An 18,908-nucleotide genomic window follows, 5' to 3' on the forward strand; every position below is an offset into this window, starting at 1 on the left:
ACTCTGTGCAAAGAGGAGTATTATCTTCACTAATGCACTGTTGGTTTTGAAAGCAATCTGATATCTTTTCACAGCACTAAAAGCCTTATATTTATGGCCATTTTTATGTCCTGAATCAGAATTTAATCGTTGGTGATTTTAAGCTTGTTGCTGTCTACTTGTGCTCTTCAGATATAATTTACGGCAGCTATATTTAACAACGTGATTAAGACACCATGTGTGCTGTGGTCATGACAACTCCAGCACCCCGGTGATGTTGACCTTGTTATCAGATCAGGTGGCTTGATATTGATCTTCCTTTTCCTTCCTTTGAAACATCAGGGAGAGAAAACTGCACTGAGACACTAAAGTGGACATTAAACTTCATACAGCCATCTACTACATGTGAATGTGGTCAAACAGCTGTGAACTAAACATCTGCATTTGGATCAAAACCGTTTGTCTAAATGGGTCATAAACAACACTGAGGTGCCGAACAATTAGTGAAGTGATCAGTCAGCAGACTAGGTAAGTATAAGTAACTGGCAAACTGTTCTCATCGTTATATTTTACGGACTTCCAAATTAAATTGGGCCTCAGTCTCAAATAACACACTTGTTGAGTCTTGTAGGCTTTAAAAGTCAAAGATCTGTAGGACATGCAGTTTCAATCACAGCAGCTTAACACCGATCACAAAAACACAGAAGCAGAAGCAGCTGGAATTGAGGACAGTATCTCTGTAAGAAGCTCTGCAGCAGTACGGGATAAATATGGCATTACAATGTTGTACTGACAGAATCAGTGTCATCATGCGTCATGTTAAATCCATCAAGACAACGTCAGACCGACCGATGATAATGTTTGCAGCCCTCTGCTCTGTTTCCTAGTGAAGATCAGACAGTATCCTGTCACTCAAACTGCAGCAGTCGAATCAAATCTGCAGGTTTCTGCTCGTCACATTCCAGCTTCCCTCCGTCTGACCCGACTTTACACTCAGAGGTCGTCACTGTGAGCCAACGCACAGCTGATCACCTGCAGCTCTGAGACACACTGATAGTTCACTGTGTGTCAGAGTACATTATGTTATATCAGACAGGCTTGTTCGTGGGCTGTTAATGATTAATCATTAATCACCATGAAGAATTTCACAGACTTTAAAATGTATTACCGACAATAAGAGATAAGCACAAATGTATCACAAAATATCCTACAATAAAATATTACAGATACAAAAAAATACAAAATACTAGTATTAGAAAATATATTTAATTAAAATCATCCAAAAAAGCCTATTATACAAACTGATGATTTTGATTCTCATTTATGTAACTTATGGTGTGCTACACTGCTTGCTGACTTGATTTGGTGTTCACCAGATTGTAATCCTGTTCATGGGACATTTGTTGGTGGGCTCTCAATGTTACTCTGTGAATAACAAAATGTTTTATCACTGTATGACAAATACGTGATGCTGTGATGGAGTAAGACCGCAGGACAGCAGGAGGGGGGGATGCAGCGAGAGAGGACCGGGGGGAGGTGGTGCAGACAGACAATAGAGAGGGGGAGGACGAGGAACATCCAGTAAAGGTTGTGTCAGTTAACAGCAGAGTAATGTGGCAGTCGGCTCAGTGTGAAATCAGCACATCTCTCAGTCTCAATGACTGAGGGGGGAGGGAGAGCTGAAACAGAGAGGCATATTGCAGCACTAAGCAGCAGCAGAGTGATGGATTTTCTTCATTAAGGATGTAGTGTTGGAAGCTAAAAACCCGGCTCTGAATGTCGCTTTTTCAGGGTTTAACGGACCAAAGCTTGTGTTAAAGCTGCGTGTGAGAAGCTGCTGCTGAGAACCTGCAGGGAGGTTTGAAAGCAGCCATGAAATCCTGATGTCACGTCTAACGTTTTATTCACTGAAAAGGGCGAGGAAGTGAGCGGAAGAAATAATAATCAAACAAATACAACCATGTCTCTTTCATGTGATCCTGTGTGTGTTCACATTCAACGCAGATGGCCACAAGATAATCAGAGGCTGCACAGTAATAAATGCCATTTACATGCACTGATATATAGGACCCTTCTAGGTTATAATTCTAGGTAATGAGAGCTTTATAATTAATGTCAATCCCCCTCCTGCATCTGTGACTCCACATTAACTCCTTTCTAGGCGCCTTCAAATGGCACACATTACCCATTTGAGCTTCATCAATCAGCCTCTTGGCCCGAGCAGAGCTGGGCGACAATCAGCCGGGAGCCCCAGAGGTCGTTCTGGCTCAGCGGCTCCTCAGTTGAGCTCTGATGGCTCATTGTAGTTTAAGTGATGGGAGAAGAAAACCACTCTCTCATATCATTGCGCGGGTAGAGAGGTTTAATGGTTAACCTAACAGTTACCTAATGAACAGGAAAGAGTAAAGAGCCAAGGCTACTGCTACTGCTACTACTGAGCAGTAGTACTGACATAAAACAGGGCACAGACTTGATCATAAAACTTGAGCGAGGCTTGATATTCACTTCTCATTTAAAGACTTTATTTCGAGTAATACAACACTGTCTTTAAAAACAGACAGTTGACTCATTGCTACAGATACATTTCAGTCAGGGTTTAAAAAGAACTAAGCCTGCATGATAAGAGGAAATTATCTGATTTGTGATAACATTGTTTAATACTAGTAGTTCCTATATCTTTCTGCTTTTTTTATTTGTCCAATCTGTACATGAATAACGTTCTAGCTAACCTCGTGGTCGCCACTGAATCAACACCGATTAACCTGACGGTATCTGACAGCTAGCTGGGGCTTCATCTGATCTTGTTTAAGTGTGTATACATAAAATAATTTTTCTTCCTAAACAATTATCTTTTCAATTAATTGACAATTTTGAAAAATATCTTTTAGCGTTTCCCAGAGCCCAAGATAACATCGTCAAATGTCTTCTTTTGTTGACAAAGATATTACATCAGGTGCACGTGCCTCCTGTCTCTATGACAACCTGTTTATTACTTTAAATCTGTTTGTTTTTTATTTGTCATCAGGACATCAGAGCAAGGAGGACGCAGATGCATGACTGGGTCCACAGGAGACAGAAGTACGGTGAATGTCGAATAGGCAGGAAAATTAAAAAAACAGCAACATCATCAGCAGCTTTCTGATAAGTTGAGAGATTCTGAACTCAAAGTACTCCGAGTGGCTGCTCAAAAAAAGGCTATTATGGCTGTATATATGATATCAGTATGATTGTGGTATTTATGCTCCCTACTTCTTGCTGAAGACGTGATGTCTCATTGGCGTACATGTGTTTTAATTTGAAAAGGATGGGTGAAAACAATAGGGAACAAGGGAAAACAATAATCATGCAGCACCACATATGGTATGAATTGTACTGAATTATAACAGCTACACAAACATAATGTGTGGTGCTGAAGTTGCTCAAATGATTCAAAAAGCTGAGCTGGGATATATGTAATCCTATCCCCATATTAAAATGAATTATTTCAAACAAAACTGGCATCTTAGTAAAGTGTCTTATCTCAAGATACAGCATGTGTCGGGCTTTAACCAAAATCCTGCCTGTCCTATTTGGATGATAATTGTTTGGAGAAGATGCACACGCACCATCACACACAGCCTGTGACTTATTAATGTGACCAGATAGGGAGGATATGATTTGCACAGCAGAACAAACAGACCTAAATCTGCTGTAACACGGCCTCCATTCCTGTTACTTAAAACCCCTCTGAGCTGCGGCTGGAATCCGACGAATGCAGGAGGGAACGCTGATCGCATAAACTGCAAAGCCAAATAAATGTGAGAGCTGATGTAGAAAATAAGAAATGTTTGGATAACTCTGGTCAGACCAGTCGCAGGGCTGTCCGAGCCATCTGCTCTGTCAGTGTGAGTGCTACAGTGCTGCTCGGCTGACTAACTCCAAACAGCTCGAGTCAAACTGGCTCTGAACATCTTCAGTTTCTCCGACGGGAACATTCACAGCAAAAAAAAAAAAAAAGAGAGATTTTAGCTTATGTTTTCAGCCACTCTGCCGTTTTCCCTTTTATTTGTCACACTAACATGAATTGTTCTTACAGTTTTTAAAAATACAGTGAAACAGAAATACCATCAACATTTTAATCTATAAGTCTTTAATATAAATATCTAGACTAGCATGTAGCTAACAGTGAAGTACGTGTTATCACAGCAACCCTCTTCTCTCCCACCCTCATTAACACTCTACTGTACAGTACATTGTTAATCCGCTGTAGGTTTCAGTCACCTTTCAGTCTGCCCTAATTAGCTTCATCCTGCTGGGGGGCTTCAACAAAATCTCTCCCCTGAGCGATGCCATGTACCAGATTATCCTCCCATCTCTGCTTACATTAACAAGCTGAGCTCCAAGAACAAATCGCAGGACGATTCTGTTTTAATGTTCAGATGTGAGCCACCTCATAGCTCCTCACATACCCACCATTATGAGTTAAGTCTGTCCACTTGTGCCACATTGAGATTAGATGATGATTAACGTACTGCCAGTGCAGCTCGACGTATCTCAATATGACACACTGTTTTTTTCTGTATTACTGCACGTACTTCTCATCAATACATAAGTTTGCTGTGATCTACAAAAGTAAGCTTTTCACAAAGCAGCTCAGGGCACTTCCTGAATGTGTCAAACATCAGGCAAAGCTGACAGCACCTTCTCAGTTCTCGGCTAATAAACTGGCTCGCTGTGTTCTTTACGGCTGCAGATTTTAGTTCAAACTTGTTGCACGGGACTGATGCTCTGCAGTCAGGGCGCCAAACACAGCAAACGCAAACGACATGTAACACAGGCAACATTTGGAGGTGCTATTACATCAGTTCAGTGTTTGATTGCAGGCAAGACATAAAAAAGAACAAAATCAAAATGGAAGAAAGAAAAGGAAGAAAGAAAGAAGAAATGTTGTGCAGTCAAATTTACAAAATTACATTACTGCAGGAGGGAGATTTGATTTGCAGCTGGTAATAACATTAGACACCCATGGGAACACTGAGGACCTTTAAAATATTTAAAGGTTTCTCAAAGTGTCAACAGGTCTGGGATCAGAGGCTGAATTCAGATTTAGTTTATGCAACCCAACACGGAAGCTGCTCCTTAAGAGAAAGAAAGAAGGGAAGGAGCACGAAAGGATACAAAGTTTGAGAGAAAAAACAAAAGAGCACAATGACTGAAGCAAAAAGGCAGGAAGACGCAAATTAATATACAAATGAGTCAAACAAAGAAAGTCGGCATTCAGAGTGATTTTAGTCAAATATTTGCCAAAGGTAAGACGAGTCTGTGCTGAGTTTTAAAGTAAACAAAGAAAGACTGCGGAGCGAGCGGCCTGTTCACACACAGCAGCAATAAATGCCAGTCAGGAACATTGTCTGACAGTGTTTATTGTCTGGAGAGGACTGTATGTCTTTTACTGCTCCCATTTAACCATGTCAGAGAACACATGTGACCAGTAAAACAGGGATGGGTCGGGACCACAGAGAAACACCAGACTGAAAACTCCCCGGGACCACAGAGAGGGACAACTGTGTCAGCCAATCAGCTGGTAGGATTTTGTGAAGGGTCAACGAAAGGGAAGATGAGACGTTTTTCTTCAGGACGTATTAAAGTCCTGACAGATTTGTGGAGAACCGTTTGTTTTGACACGGTTCTACATGGTTACTCAACTTGTCTTCAGTAAAAGAAATATACAGAATCCTAAGAGTAATCTTCCAAGACACCACTGAAAGGTGATTTCATTATCAGAGACAGAATGGAAATGGATGGAAAAGTCTCACTTTAGAGATAAAAAATGTAAAAAATGTAACAAAAAAAAATCTATTTATGCATTTGAAACTATTTGTGTATTCCAAAATAAATCACTCAATATTCACACTCTTCACAAAATATATCTGCCAAGAGCACAGATGGAAAACTTGGCCTAGAGACAGCGCCACATATTCCCTTTAACACACTTTCCAGAATAAATAGGATCCCCTGAATCAGGTTCTATCAGTGTTACAAATGTTACATGCTTGTCTGTACAGGTTCATATCAACCACACTGGTGTAAACAGGGCATGTGTAAAGTTTCTTCAACTGTTGTGAAACAAAAGGACAGAAACCGCTTACGGGTTATTTGATTGCAGGGGATGTGTGTGTGTGTGTGTGTGTGTGTGTGTGTGTGTGTGTGTGTGTGTGTGTGTGTGTGTGTGTTTGTTTGAGCTCTGTCCCTGGCAACATCAAACACTCACGTTAGGAAATGACAATGACATCATTCATTTCCCAATGCAGTGAATGAAACCAGCTAAAGCCCGCTGCGTGAAACAGAACCTGCAGAGATGCCAGAGGACGGGTTCTGATCTCAGCTGCTGTTTGTGTTGATACACCAGTCAGTTCTCCTACATGAAGAAGTGTGTTACATGTGTTAGACGAGCCAGACGTGATGGCATGTCGGCCTTTAGTTGAAAACATTGTAAAAAAAACCAAACAAAAAAAACATAAGTGCAATTAACGTCAAGTAAGTTATAGATCAATGGACAAGGCAACCTCTCCATGGCCGGTTTAATCTAGTGCAAAGTCAGTGAATTCATCTATAATTAAAACCTTGCTGCAACTCAATCTTTCAAGAAAACTGGACATATTTACAGCACAATAGAAGCAGATAGTCCCTGAAGCATTACAGCACCATAACAGGGACATAATTTATCACTAATCATTCCAGTGTGGAAGCAATAGGTAGACGAGTCTCAGTGGATGAAAACACCCCGTCTGATCCTCCATTTCATACTGTTTCCTACAAAAACACATAAAACAGCAGCAGCTGTCTGACTTCCCATGATACCATAAAACACACTCCCTCAAACTCAACACTCCTCTCCCTGACTAAAATCTGCCAGACAAAATGTAATATTCCCCAGTCAAGTTGATCCCAGGACAAAGTGCTGATAGTGAAATCACTGGAAAATGTTTAAACGTGTCAGCTGAAGGCAGATCGTATCAATGAGCCGACATTTTTACCTCTTTACTCACATAATATCCCAAATGGCAGGGCAGTGCGTAATGATGCGTGACAGAGTCAGTCATATCAGCCGTCCAGAGGTTCTGGAACATGATTTCATGCAGAAATGTGAAATACTGAGCTACAGCCATGACTTCACATTTGGAAGTGGCTGTTATTATTTAAAAGAACCATGTCTGTGCATACTGCAAACCAAGATTAATAAAATCGTTGCAATTAAACAGGAATTAGGGGCTTCTATAAAACATAATGGTCCTCCATAACTGCTGGAGATCTGCTGCAGTGTTTGAGATTCCCGAAGAGTTTCGTACATGCAGCCGTTCATTCTCAATTAGTTTTAGTTGAAATCAACTTGCAGAGTAATTTGGAAAAAATCTGGATCCGCGTCAACACACAATGTTCAGTTATATGCAGTTCAGTAATGTCCACTGCCAGGAATGAGCCAACACTTGTGCAAGTCTCTGCACGTTGACTCTCATACCACAGTGAAATGAATGAATGAATGAATGAATGAATTAAATCAACTGCGTCCAGACAGAAAGAGTTAGAAAAATGGGAAAACGAATCCTCCAAATCAAGCCCTCCTCCTGAGCCGCCATGAACACATCATCTTCACGGTCTGTCAGAGATGTTGCACCACAGCTACATGGGACGAGACTCGTTGTCTGAACCAACAGAGTGACAATAAACTTAACTGAACTGAGATTAGCTCTCATTGTGCACTTCTGGCCTTCCCCCAGTGACCTGCTTTACATTTGCTTCCCCTAGCAACCCAACAGACGCGCTCACACCTTTACACATTACACCTGTACGCAATGACTGAGACAAAAAACATACGTTGAATCATATGGCCGTTGCAGTGGTAACACCATGCACAGATAATCAACGCAGGGCTGCAGGGACAGACAACACCTGAACACAATCTGTCTTTAGGAAAGGCCGACAGTATCCAGGTGGACTGCAAACACACAACTGCTGCATCAGGTGAAGTCAAGACAGTTGTGTTAGACTAGTGATATTTTTATAATTCTTTAACTGCTGCATCAAATGCTTGTACACAATGTACCCAGTTTAGAACATCAGCCTGTAATGTGAGTGAGGATGTGACAATACTAATCCCAATGTTATTTCATGTTATCTCATTACCCTCACCAGAAATGCACTGGAAGTTAATCTCCATTGCAGCGTTTTAAAAATAAACACATGATTTGATCTAAAAATGACCGAAGCATGTAAAAACAGCTCTTTTAAGATATCGTGCAGGGAGGATAACAAAAACGAGCACGCTGTCTGAGTCACGCTCAAATTAACATAAATCCGCATATTTTTCAGCGAGGTTTGGTTTGCTCGCACTCTTCGTACACTTTGCAGTGCCTGTTTGAGCCCCTGTGCGTGGGCTGACAGGCTCATCCTGGCTCAAGGACGCTACCTGGCCCATGTTTCAGCTGTTTTAAACCTCCACCGGCTGCATGACTCAAGTACTCACCGCATCCTTCTCCTCTCCGCTGCTCTGACGCTGCTCCATGTTGCAGAGTTTCCTCTTGTTCTTATTTTCTGTCCTCTTCATCTCTGGCTGAAGAGTAGAACACACTCGGGTTCGGCCCAGCTGACAGTCACCCCCCCACCACCTCTCACGCTCCTGGTGTAACCCTCAGTTAGCTGGTTAGCAACGTGTCAGTGCGCCTGGTGTCGACCTCAGTGACACCTCGCTGCCGAACTGCAATTCATCGCTTGTTGATGCGGTTCTGTTGAGTTGAGAGTCCACTCAGGAGTTTGTTCCAGCCGGCCATTCCTGGTCAGCAGCCAGTCCTGCGGCTGACGGTGAGTGTGTGCGGGGGGGGGGCTAACTCAGAGCCTAGCAACACTTCTGGTGCTGACTCCACATCTGGAAAACCCGTTGTGACAAGCTGTCAATCACGCGTGCAGCTCCGGCAGCCGCTCGTTCCTCCGTGACGACAGTAAAAAGGGCGGCTGTTGCTGGGTCACACGGGCAGTTTACGGTTCACCGGGTTACGTTCATCCATGCTGGGCTGCCCTCAGTCCACACGACCCAACTTATCAGGTAGTTAGTTAAGTAGCGGCTGCTGCTACCTATGCTAGCTCCCTGGCTGCGTGACTAGCCGCGCTGCTAGTCAGGCTACCTGCTAACGTTTACCTGCCCAGAAACACCGTGACACCCATGGCAGGTCCGCCTCCGCCGCAAACGGACGCTTCCAGACTGTTCCCGCCTCAACTCGGAACGTTCGTGTCCGTCTCGGTGTTTCTACCCGACAGTGAACGTCCTCTTCAGACGCGCGTCCATCCTCAGATAAAGAGCCGAGCTGTGTGTGTGGAGACGCCGGGTCGGGCTCTGTGTTGAACTGCAGCCGCGGCACGGCACGGCACGGCTCAGGTTGTTTCCTGACTCTGACACGGTCACGGTGACGTCAAGCTAGCAAAGAGCGAGGAGATAACATCCGGCGGGAGGTCAACAAAATAAAAGCATCAACGTTTCAAGTGTTTTTAGATTGAAGCTCTTTATTTTTTTTATTTGTTGTTTGTTTATTTTTTTTATTTTATCTTATCAATACAATAAAAGTTTGATGGATTTTGCTTGTTGGTTTTGAATCCAAACAGTTTCCCTGGTGCCGTTGTGTGTTCACAGTGTATTAGGACTGGGACTATAAGAGACAGGCCTGACATGTAACAGTTTTATACATATAATGAAATAAAGGCACATACACAGTACAAACTATACATATATAATGACAATAGAGCAGAGCAGTTGGCCTTGAAATAACTTTATAAGTTCTGGGAGAAAAATTCAGATATTTCAATATTTATGTCAAACCAGGCATTTCAAAAAATAAAGTATCAAGAAACATTGATATCAAAAAGCCTTTATTGTTGTATTAAAAGGACAATCATTTAAAAAAAGAAAGGTGTTTGCTTCCCTCCTGTTCCTTGCCTTTTTCTCTCAGACACAACTTTCACCTACATTGTGTTGAAAAGAGCAACTAGCCAATCGAGATCATCTCATTGTGACAGATTAAAGATGCTTGTTTTTCAAATAATTCCAAATAAAACACAAAATACTGTTAAAAAACAATTAAATTAAAAGACAAGTCATTTGTCATTTAAAAAAAACACAAAGACTTTTCACACAAACTGATATTTTCACATTTTAGCCTTTAAATGATTGATCGATAATTGATTAAAGAAATTGCTTAAAATTTGCATCTCTACCAGCCCTACTGTCTTATATATTTTCATCAATGTGGTAATATTTTGGCTTCTCTACACTGCTGAGCCTCTAATTCCCAACCTTCACACATTTTATTTTGAAAGCACTCTAATCTTCTTCCTTCCTCTAGTTTCAGCTTCACTCACCTTCACAGCTGGAACGATGATTTCTTTAAGCAAAATCCAATCAAACAAATCATATGAGACCTTGTGGAAATAAAAACATATATACATATAATATTAAAGCCTTGTAGGATCCATTTTCTCTTATTCTGAATTTGTGTGTGTGTGTGTGTGTGTGTGTGTGTGTGTGTGTGTGTGTGTGTGAGTTTTGTTGGAGTATGCTGCCACCTGCTGGAAGACAACGTGACTTGCTTTGATCGAGTGTTTTCACTCCATGTGTCGTGTGTGTTTGATTTCTGAGTTGATTTCAGCCATTTTGTTCAGTGACTGTTTTATTCATCTTTTTAACTGAAGGGTGAGAACCAGACAACAAGCCTGACACTGATGATGCAGTTATGAAAATGTCCTTATCCCCAGATATAAGTATTTATTATTTTACAGCGTGGAATATTTAGTGATCAGATCTTCTCTATCATTTGGAGGGAGGAGATGATGACTCCATAAATCAGCTTACAAATCCTCAGAAAGACATTCTTCACACATGCCGAACTTGCCTTAGAAAAATCTTGACTTTAAGTTTTCTTCTTCAAAGTGACCCAGTGATAGTCACCTGTACATCCACAGGTTCACTGCAAACAGGATAGATAAATCGGTAAAGTCTGAATGGAGTTTTGCAGTATTATTATCATCTCTGTTTGTGGACTACAAGACTTCGCCTGACTTTAGAGCAACATGGAGGGAGGAGATGACGACTGGATTTCTGGGTGAATGAGAGAAACCAAACACAGAAATGGAACTAAAAAGTTGTCGTGTAGGTGGATCTGAGAAAGACAAACGAACGAGCCAGAAGTTTTGTCCCCTTTTATTAAAAAAAGGTTCATTTACTTTACCCCCAAACTTTTTTTTTGTTAATAAAGACAACATGCATAAAAATACAGCTGGTCTTTTTCAAACAGCAACAAAACAAAACTTGCATCGATGCACACACTCCCTTTAATATGTACATACATGAGACGTGGCTCCTAAAACCACAGACACTGAGAAAGACACTAAGTTTGACCTTTGACCTGCGGGGGAAAACACAAAAAATACCTAAACTTGATTGTTTTACACCTGATTTGACAACATACACGTTGTTCACTTTGGTTGATCTTATTGCTCTTTCAATATCTCATTACAGTGCTCTTTAATGATTTTCTTTTTTTATATATATAATGTTTATAAAACTGGGGGGCCAATAAAACTTCTGCTTCAAATTGATTGTCAAAAAACTGGCTAATTCATCCAAAAGTCGTTTTAAATTAATCCAGCTTCAAAGTTAAAAACAGATGACATGGCACTTAAACACCCAGACCTAAAAAAAAAAAAAAACATCCACAAAAGCAACCACAAAGGCTATTATTGCACAGTAACCCAAAGAAATTTGCATATTTCAGTAACAGTATTTGTGGGCAGTAAAGCCACAGTTCATGCACAGAAAATAAAACAGCCTAAACGAACTATCCAGAGAAACCAAGACAAACTGCAACAGAAGTAAAACGTGGAGAAGCCACAAGTGTCAAATACTCAATCTGATAACACGTGAATCTGCACAGTGAGCGTCATTAATCCTGCAGAGCTTCTGAAGGAAGCGTCCAGATGTTTTAGTTTTAAAGTGATTGTCATCTTGAGGGAAACTTTAACAGATTCACAAATTTAGTAAAAAAGAAAAAATAAAGACAACAAAAAGAATTTATGTATATTTATATATATATATAAAACAAAAAAAGAAGATAAAAGTGTGGTCCATCTTTCTGGTTACAAAACTGAAATGTCATCTCTCTCTTTGGACCGTTCACTATAAAACTCTTTTCATGTAAAACAGATTGTCGGATAGTTTACAGAAGGCATCGCACAAACCGCCCAACGTGTGCGTGTTTTTGTTTTATTAACACTGCTTTATTAAAATCACAGCAGCTTCATCAGAAGGCTTTATTAACACTGCAGGTTGGATCTCAGCAGGAGACAAAAAAAAAAACTGGGTTGGACCCAAATTTCTTGAAACATCTGAAGACTCCACGTTGAACAGTTAAACTCTGGAGTCTGGAGGACAATGAGCAAATCATTTTAATGTGTGAGTAAATGCACAAGAACTAATCTACCAGCTATGCGACCAAACAGCCTGTTGGTAGCTCTACTATTCTCTGTAAGTCATCAGCAGTCGGCCATTTGTGTGACAGATTAGAAACATCTACTCTACCGTCTGAGAGTATGGCTTTGTTTCCACGGGTCGCTCAAACCAACATGCAGCTACTCTACACACTAACTACAAACACAAGCCTCGACAGAGGCTGAGAGGAAGCACTTTGCAGTTTGGTTTCAGCTTTCTTTTAGAGCTCCGGATTTTTGTCTCTTGAATCCCTGCTGAAGTACGAGGCTGAAGCTGGCTTCTGATCGGGAGCTGATTTATTATGAGATGAGGGAGAATTTTCCCTCTGAGTCTTGATATCACATTCAGATTCCTTTGCTCATCTGCCTCGACGGCATCGGACCAAGTCTGCATTAAAACCTGCTGAGGTCAGACGTGTCAAACCTGGACTGAACCGACCCGTTTCAAATCTGGTTTCAATCAGGAAGGCTTCATCAGGAGCTCTGAATCATGAGCCAACTTCAGTCAAAATCAGACTGCTCTCATTTAAATGAGAGAAAACACTTCAGTGACAAAGTTCTACCAACACACAGTGACAGTCGTTCACATTCAGAAACAACCAGACAAACATCCATCAACACTCAGACACTCACAACTCAACCGAAATGTTTCTCCAGCAGGTAACAAAGACAGGATTTCCAGCATTTTCTGTTCGAACAGCAGATGATGAAGAAGAAGAGGAGGAGAAGGTCGGGGCTGGTGCACTACAGGAAGGCTGACTGCAGGGGGCGCTGGTGGCGAGCCGGTGCCAGGACTGCAGAGGAGGACGAGGAGGAGATGGAGGAAGTCCGGGGCGTCAGGACACCCCAACCAGGAGAGAAGGCGAGCTCACAGAAGCCTCCTGAGTTTTCACCTGAGGGACAAAACAGAGACATTCAGAGTTTAGATGAAATGTTCCTTTAAATTAAAGTAATTCCCTCAAATTAACACAGTTGAATATAAATTATGAGCCTGGTGTTGTGTCCATGGGGCACAGACACGCGTGTTATCTTCAATTACACTTTTTGCTGCAAAAACATTATGAAGATGCAGTTATCAGTTATCAATAAAAATATATTCTTAGATCTTTAAAAGTCTCAAGTTATATTGTGAAATTTTTCAGGAAAAACTAATTAAACTGATGCACACTAGTCAGATCAAATGATAAAACTCTTGTGCAGCTGTCCAAATGATTCATTTGAGGGAATTCACAGTAATTGTGCAACAAGTTAGTGATGTTAAGTAATCTGAGAAGACAAAGTTTGGACAGAACAAACTGACAGCGAGTAAGAAGATGAAGAAGTTCCAGAGGTCGAACTCGATGAAGACGCTTCACTGCAAACTGCTCTGATAAAGATTCAGCCGAGTTATTTTCAAGCGAACACGTCAAAAAATATTTGCTGAATTCAGCTTCTTGAAGATTAGCTGCTTTTCTTTGTTGGTCGTCTGTGTAGCTGATGTTTTTATTGTTGGTTTATCAGAAATGCTCCTTTAGCTCAAAAGCCTCTGACTGCAGTTTATAATAAACAGTGTTTATCAAACATTTATCTGAGGTATTGTAGCTTATATCTACAAACATAAATATGCACTCCTCCCATAATCAATTATATATATTACAATAATTTAGTAAGTTTGTATTCTCAAGCACCATCATACATATCTACATATTTACATGTACCTGCATTTCTTTCAACAAATAAATAAATACTGAGAGATTGTAGCTTACAAACCAAGAACAGACGCTGTTTGTAAGCTGCTCATTGAATTGATATTCAACATGTTTCCATGTTAGTGAGGCTGCTGTGTGTCAGTCTGCCTCTCATACTGTTACATGAACATGAGCTGAACATTTAACGGTGGCTACATGCAAACATATGTTCCTTCATCCAAAAAGCAAGCGGCTTCATCGTGTTATCAAGGCACTGAACCGAGCACAGCAAAGCCAGGGAGGGGGGGCGTACCTGTACCAGGCCAGGGGAGCGAGGAAGAGGAGGAGGAAAAAGAGGAAGGGGAAGGAGGAATGGAGAAAGAGGCTCGGCGAAGGGAGGAAATCCTGAGCTCGTTCTCCTGAGGAGGCTCAGCAGGAGTCCCAAAAAGAGACACAGCAGGACAGAAGTGAGAGGCTGAAACGTCTGACTGTGTTTCTCTGCTTGTTCAGTGAAACATCATCTCCTCGAAACAGTTGTTCTAAAACAAAACCAGAGTCACTCGTGAACTCACCTGTAAGTTTGTCTTGGCTTTCCTCAACACGTCCTTCGTTCTCGACACTGTGAACAAACACACAGAACATCTGTGAGTCGTCATTTATTCATTTCATCAGTTTAACAGAAGCTTTGAGCAGCAAACACACTCTGAGTCGCCAGCTGCTGTGGGAGCGAACGACGAAGAAGAAACAGAGAAAGATAGAGATGAAGAAAAGGGAACTCAAAGACGACGAGGCCAGACAGTGAAAGACGATGAAAGACCAGCTCATCTCCTGATAATTCATCTTTTCCCATAACTGGTCAACGTATTAAAGATCTGCAGTGATGAAAAGATCTAATAAGAACATGATTTATTACTTCATCTGCTCTACTAAAGAGATGAGGAACGCCAGGGACTCACGCTGGCTGACTATAAAGTGCTCCATGCTATCTTTGGTGCGGTTGGAGCTCTTCACTCTCTCCATGGCGTCCTTTAGAGCCTCTTCTCGCTCTGAGAGCTGCAGACGGAGAGAAACCACCTCGTCCCTCAGAGTCTGGTCCTGTAAACACAGCAGATACAGAGCCTGGTTAGTGTCGGTCCAAACATCCACGTGTCTGAGCTCACTGTTAACACAAGGATCTGTTGGAGTGCAGCAAAAACATCTTTTTTGTATAAAATCACCATTTTAGGAAGTCGTTTAGTTTATGATTGAGTCCTATAATCATGGAGGCTAAACACAAGTCACTCATGATCTCCTCCCGTCATGCTGATGGAAAGTCACGTCATGTTTTGAAGTCCACAAAACATTTCTGGATCTCATTTCCTCCCCTGATGCTCCGATTTCAGACGGGGTGCATGTTAACACTTCAGGCTGAGCAGCTACAGTGAAGAGTTCAACTTAATGAAGGGTTAAATAACATGTTTCCACATCAGTGTGTGACCTCAAAGCTTCTGGAGACTTTTAAACCAAAGGAGCTGTATGGAGACGTGAGCAGAACTTGCCTTAGAAACATCATGTTTTAAGTTTTCACAGTCGTCTGTACATCTATGAGTACACGGCAATCAGAAGGTGTTAACAGAAAATTCTGCAAAGTCTGAAGAGAGTTTTGGAGTATTTTTCTGTTTTTGACATTTTAAATCAAGTTTCCAGCTGCTTCAGCTGTTTAGCAGAATTCTGCAACTGTGAAGCTCCAGAACTGTTCTGTGGACTACAACACTTCACTGACTTTATATCAGGAGGAGGAGAGGAGGACTTTATATCATCATCTCTCACTCTGAAGTTTAATGAGAAAATGCATCTGAGCCGACTTTGTTAACAGGAACAAAGTTGTTGGTGCTGGTTCTGACCTGTCGGGTCTCCTCGTGGTTCGGCAGAGCTGCTCTCCAGAACATCTGCAGCAGAGAGCCGGCCTCCTCCAGGATCTGTCGCAGGGTTTTGGTGTCGGACAGCAGCTTCCTGACAGAACCTGAGTCTGAAGGCTGCAACACACCAAACATCACAAATCAGCAACCAGTAGAAATATAATTACATTTAATATGAGACACAATCACCTAGAAAGCAACATTTAGAGACTTTTTAGAGGTTTTAAATTTTCTTTTTACTTATTACAAGAAAGAAACCTTGTATTCATCTTGATTTTACTTATTGTTTTCCTATAAAAGCATAAAAATGTCAGAAGAGTTTCTAGTTCATTTGTCACGTTTGTTGCATTATCTTTCTTAAGACGATAGTTTTCACACCTTTCTTGTAAAACTGTTGCCATCATGGGTCCTTCACATAAAAAGTCTCAGTGAGAGTCTTAAAAACTGTGAAGAATTTGAGAAATGTCTGAGACTGTCTAAAAGCAGCACGCAGACTGCAGTGATCTCCTGCAGCCTGAAGCTGCTTGGTGTGATTTAACATCACCTTTATTACAGTCCAGAGACACAAACCTCAGTCAGCTGCTGACTCGTGCTGCTCTGGGTTGGTGGATGTCTCACCTGATGGAAGGAATACAGGCTGGCCTCCATCTTGTGGAGGAGTGCGCTGCCCTCCAGGATCTGCTGCTGCAGAGCTTTGAAGTCGTCAGCGTGGCCCACTGCGTGGCGGCCATGACGGTTGGCGAATGAGCCGTCTGGGGCTTGACCCTGCAGGGTGGAGGCTGCAGGGGAGGGAACAAGAGAGTCAGGAGAGTTTTTCACAGGTGAAGACGACTGTTTGAGGTTGACAGTCGGTCTGAGAGTTGCCTGAATGTGAGTCCTCACCCTGACCGGCTGCTCCGTTCCCTTCTGCATGTTTGTGTGCAGGATGTAGAGGAGACGAAGGACTGACGAGTCCGGTGTCCCTCACAGGAGGGGAGGGAACGTTATCTGTGGAGGAAGATCATCATCAGAACTGAACTGCAAGAACCTGCTTCTTAACACGACGTCTGTCTCTGTTACGGACTGATTCTAGCATTATGATCTGCTGTTCTTCCATCCTTTAAGTCAGGATGCTGTCGGTCGTGTCGGACATACTGACCGCTGAACAGCTTCCTCCTGGATCGCGGCTGAGTGTCAGCCTGTCCGCTCAGCTGCTGCTCCAGCTGGATGTGCAGATCTCTGGGGTCAAAGGTCGCAGCATCACTGGACTGACCTGCTCAGAAACACACGAACACATGTGAGCGACAAATATCTTCCCGGGAAACGACTCATTGTGCTTTATTATTCTACTCTTTTGTTTTGTTCAGTGGTCGGAGGTTTTAATGAGCAGCCACAAAATAAAACAAGGCAGCTGTGAATTATTTTAAGTGTCATCACGTCCCTCAAACTGTGCCAAAACACATTCCAGGGGCTTTAAGAGTCTCTTGATCGTACCTGAGTGTGTGTTGGTGGCGACTCCACACACTCTCTGGTACACCTGCAGCTCACACTGCAGAGACTGGACCAGGCCGCGGCTCTCACACACCTGCTGCTGGAGGACGCTCACCTCGTGCTGGAGTCTAGAGTAACACACACACGTGAAATCAGACTTTATTCAGACAGTTATTGTCACGACCGGCTCTTTAAATATGAAACAAGCGATGGCTAATGCACACACACACACACACACACACACACACACACACCTGTTGATGGCCTCCTGGTTCCTCTGCCTCTCCTGCTTCAGCTGTGTTATCTCTTGGTCGCGAGCTTCAGCCTCTGTTTGCAGCTTCCTGCTTTGCTCCGCCCACCGCTCGGCTTCTAGCTCCGCCTCCTTCACCCTGGCTCGCTCCAGCAGCGCCGCTTCCCTCAGCTGCTCCGCCTCCTTACTGCCCTCTGCAGGAGACACGCGACAGCACAGAGATAAGTTTGAGCCTAATGTGTAAACACCGAGGCCGAACAGAAGTCCAGACTTCTCTGACATGTTCTGTGTTTGAGAACATCACACCGTACCTCTGCTCGCCTGCTTCAGCTGGTTCTGCAGACTGACGTTCTCCTCCTTCAGGAGTCGGATCTCACTGGAGAGCTGGCCGACAGAGTCCAGACCCTGGATGTAGATGTTGGTAGGAGCACCTGGAGAGGACAGCAGGGAGATGTGAACCCTGTCATCTTTTACACGCTCATGGCAACAAGTTGTTTTACTTTCTTCCATTTCCCACAAAACTACACAACTTTGACGGACAAATTTTAAGGTATGATTGACACCTTACTGCGTGTGTGTTACCTTTCTCAGTGGCGGTGCGGGCCAGTCTCTCCTCCAGCTGCTGTCGGAGGCGGTCGTTGGTCTGGATGGAGTCCTCCAGTCTCTGTCTCAGACTCCTGATCTCTCTCAGGTGTTCCTTCATCAGATCTGAACCTACGACGAAGATAAAAATGATGTTTTGTCCTTTTAGCTCCAAAACAAACGAGGAACACGTTACTGTTTCCCTGAAGGTTAAACACGTTCAAAGATCTGACTGTGTCTACCTGTGTTACTCGTGCCTGACTGGTACCCCGAAGATCCCGAAGACAGGTCGGCTCCGACTCTCACCGGCCGGGTGCCGTAAGCCATATCCCACAATGCAGTGCTCTCCAGCAGACTGGCCCCAGCTTTCATGGCCGAGCTGGTGTCCAGACCGCTGCTGTTGGCGCTGCTGAAAGGAGACGGCTGGTAACCGTGGAAGGAGAGAGGCAGGAAGGCAGAAGAGTCGGGCTGCTGGTGGGTGAACGGGAAACCCTGAAGAGGTTTGGACTGGGGAGTGGAAAACCCTGAAGAAGAGAAAGAGAAAGTCACATC

The 18,908-nt window shown here is 42.8% G+C and overlaps 2 protein-coding genes across 15 annotated transcripts in view; both read right to left on the bottom strand.

The window, feature by feature from the left end:
• Nucleotides 1-9,630, bottom strand: part of mast2 (microtubule associated serine/threonine kinase 2) — a 153,306-nt gene extending 143,676 nt beyond the window's left edge. For 3 of the 10 annotated variants that reach the window (XM_037113412.1, XM_037113416.1, XM_037113411.1), the window contains exon 1: nucleotides 8,483-9,629. In XM_037113412.1, the coding sequence (XP_036969307.1) occupies nucleotides 8,483-8,563 (81 nt within the window). In that variant the 5' untranslated portion in view covers nucleotides 8,564-9,629. Of the gene's footprint in view, nucleotides 1-8,482 lie in introns of all 10 variants that reach the window. The other 7 variants (XM_037113414.1, XM_037113413.1, XM_037113425.1 and 4 more) reach the window with 5 other exon arrangements.
• A 1,557-nt stretch (nucleotides 9,631-11,187) lies between these two features.
• Nucleotides 11,188-18,908, bottom strand: part of LOC119028609 (phosphodiesterase 4D interacting protein) — a 39,707-nt gene continuing 31,986 nt past the window's right edge. For 4 of the 5 annotated variants that reach the window (XM_037114800.1, XM_037114796.1, XM_037114799.1 and 1 more), the window contains 13 exons: nucleotides 18,599-18,880; nucleotides 18,357-18,488; nucleotides 18,086-18,205; nucleotides 17,779-17,968; nucleotides 17,528-17,652; nucleotides 17,193-17,306; nucleotides 16,937-17,041; nucleotides 16,673-16,833; nucleotides 16,040-16,171; nucleotides 15,113-15,251; nucleotides 14,729-14,775; nucleotides 14,470-14,575; nucleotides 11,188-13,382 (listed from right to left, as the gene is read on the bottom strand). In XM_037114800.1, the coding sequence (XP_036970695.1) occupies nucleotides 13,234-13,382; nucleotides 14,470-14,575; nucleotides 14,729-14,775; nucleotides 15,113-15,251; nucleotides 16,040-16,171; nucleotides 16,673-16,833; nucleotides 16,937-17,041; nucleotides 17,193-17,306; nucleotides 17,528-17,652; nucleotides 17,779-17,968; nucleotides 18,086-18,205; nucleotides 18,357-18,488; nucleotides 18,599-18,880 (1,802 nt within the window). In that variant the 3' untranslated portion in view covers nucleotides 11,188-13,233. The remainder of the gene's footprint in view (nucleotides 13,383-14,469; nucleotides 14,576-14,728; nucleotides 14,776-15,112; nucleotides 15,252-16,039; nucleotides 16,172-16,672; nucleotides 16,834-16,936; nucleotides 17,042-17,192; nucleotides 17,307-17,527; nucleotides 17,653-17,778; nucleotides 17,969-18,085; nucleotides 18,206-18,356; nucleotides 18,489-18,598; nucleotides 18,881-18,908) is intronic. The other variant, XM_037114797.1, reaches the window with a different exon arrangement.

Source organism: Acanthopagrus latus, chromosome 11 (genome assembly GCF_904848185.1).
Source record: "Acanthopagrus latus isolate v.2019 chromosome 11, fAcaLat1.1, whole genome shotgun sequence".
Lineage (NCBI taxonomy): Eukaryota > Metazoa > Chordata > Actinopteri > Spariformes > Sparidae > Acanthopagrus > Acanthopagrus latus.